The 2203-nt window shown below is 34.8% G+C and overlaps 1 protein-coding gene across 1 annotated transcript in view; it reads right to left on the minus strand.

Moving 5' to 3' along the window:
• The window catches only part of LOC107626489 (phenylalanine ammonia-lyase), a 4017-nt gene extending 3234 nt beyond the window's left edge, over window positions 1–783 (minus strand). Inside the window, exon 1 of the mRNA XM_016329381.2 lies at window positions 252–783. Within this exon, the coding sequence (XP_016184867.1) occupies window positions 252–646 (395 nt within the window). The 5' untranslated portion in view covers window positions 647–783. The remainder of the gene's footprint in view (window positions 1–251) is intronic.

The following is a 2203-nucleotide window of genomic DNA, read 5'->3' on the forward strand; positions in this document are numbered from 1 at the left end:
CGAAAATTTTTTAATTGAATTATTGAACTTATTTTTACTCATTATTACCGACACTATTTAACTCGGCATTATTTTTAATTTATTATTATTATTGATAGATTTCTCCTGATGTCTAGCTACTTTTTTTAATATGGAAAGACATTGGTCTTTTTATAAAGAGATTAATATTACGTATATATGTTAGAGTTAAATCTGTAACGAATCTAACAATAATAATTAAGAATAATATAATAAAGAGTAATTATACGTACCTAATGAGCTCTTTCTGCAAGGCACCGCCCTGTTTGGTTCTCCGGTGAGAAGTGGCACCAAAGCCGGTGGTGACACCATAGCTGTCCGTACCATTGTTCATGCTATTCATAACCCAGTCACTACTAGCCTTAACCCCAGGTCTGGACTCCTCGGAGAGCTGGACGGCGACACCTTGGTCCTTGGCAGCAATGGCGGCCACCTGAGATATAGTCAAAGTCTCGCCGCCAAGCTTAACGGTCGGCTTCCGGTACTCGGCGACCATCCTCTTGACCTCGTCCAAGTGGCTCCCCTCCAGCGCCTGGGCAGCGACGCCCCAGTTCAATGGGTCGTGACGTGGCAGCTGAGCATTGGCGGTCAAGCAGAAGGTGGCATCACCGTTCACGTGAGTGTCCATGTTAGTTAGTAGTGATAGGGAAATGGATCTGAAGAGGTTGTTAGTCGGTTACGGGGAAGTGAAGAGAGGAAACCAAATGAAATGCAAATGGAAATGAAATGCAAATGAAGTGGAAATGATTGATTTCCTGAGAGGGGTTGGAAGAGAGAGGGGTTATTATATAAAGGGGAAGAAGGGAAATCTGATGCGTTGGTGTGTTTGGTAGGTGAGCATAAGGGGTGGCAAGGAGGGAGGGGGTTGGTGGGAGACTAATGGACGGTTTTAGATCGTGACACGTGGCGTCTTGTTTTTTATGTTTTGTGGACGCTCTCTCTCCTCTGGTAGCTGGGCTTGCCTGCCTAGTGGAACATTGGAGCGTAGTAGTTGGTGAAAGCACCAACTACATTGTATGTAATTCTCTTAATTTTTTATTTACACACATTACTACTACTTAGCTGGCTATTACTTCTTTAATTATCTATTATTACTCTTATTCCTTTTATTAAGGCTGCTTTAGATCTACGGTTTTTTCAATTATTAAAACAATATTTTAATCTTTCAATAATATTCTTAATATGCGTCTTAACTGTTAATTTCATTTCTACTAGTATTTTTTGCTCCGACATTCTTATATAGTAGTTACTAAGGATATATACATTGAATAGCACAAATATTAGTCGTATACATTGAATGTCAGACATAATTAGCGACACTACTTGACTTTCTATATTTTTCTGAATTCAATTAAAACTAGACATACATACCACATGACCATATTGGGATCATATATTTTAGTATGAAATTTGTTTTGGATTGAAGCTTTAATTTATGCTTTACCATGTATTGGAAAGTGCAGTTGACCGAGTAAATGTTAGGAGCTTCTTGGAAATTTGTATTTTAATTTCTTCAGAGATATATGCAAACCGAGAGGGCAAGTGCAAGAAACACAACGTTACCATCAAAAATCTTTGGTAAAATGTATTTTTAAAGAGTAGTACTTGTAAAAATGAAGAAATTTGGGGTTTGATTAAAACTTTCTTTATTGAGAGAAGCAATAGCCACCCCGTTTGAACGCAGAGTTAAATGTTTTCAATGAAGACAAAATCTAAAAATTTGTAGTATTTAGTGACGGCTTGGGAAAACGACACCTAATTAATTACACGAAGGACATATAACAAAACAAATTAGTTAAAAATAGTCATAATTTGTCTTATTTAATATTTATTAATTGTTACAACAATTAATGAATATTAAATAAGACAAGTTCTGTATTTTTTGTTTTTCTAGCATTACTCATTTTTCAACAACAATTAATAAATACTAAATAAGACAAGTTATGGTTGTATTTTTTGTCTCCCTAGTATTACCTATTTTTCAACAAGAGAAATGCTATTTGTATATATACCAAAATCAGCCACTAAAATCAATCACCAATATATTTGTATATAAATATATATGTGATTTAATTTATTTTCAATGTGTATTTATATTTCAATATGTATTTTATATTGGTAGCTGATTTTAATGACTAATTTTAGTGTACACGTATTATTTTTGGAGAATTTTATATTGGATTCT

The sequence above is a fragment of the Arachis ipaensis genome, chromosome B02 (genome assembly GCF_000816755.2).
Source record: "Arachis ipaensis cultivar K30076 chromosome B02, Araip1.1, whole genome shotgun sequence".
Lineage (NCBI taxonomy): Eukaryota > Viridiplantae > Streptophyta > Magnoliopsida > Fabales > Fabaceae > Arachis > Arachis ipaensis.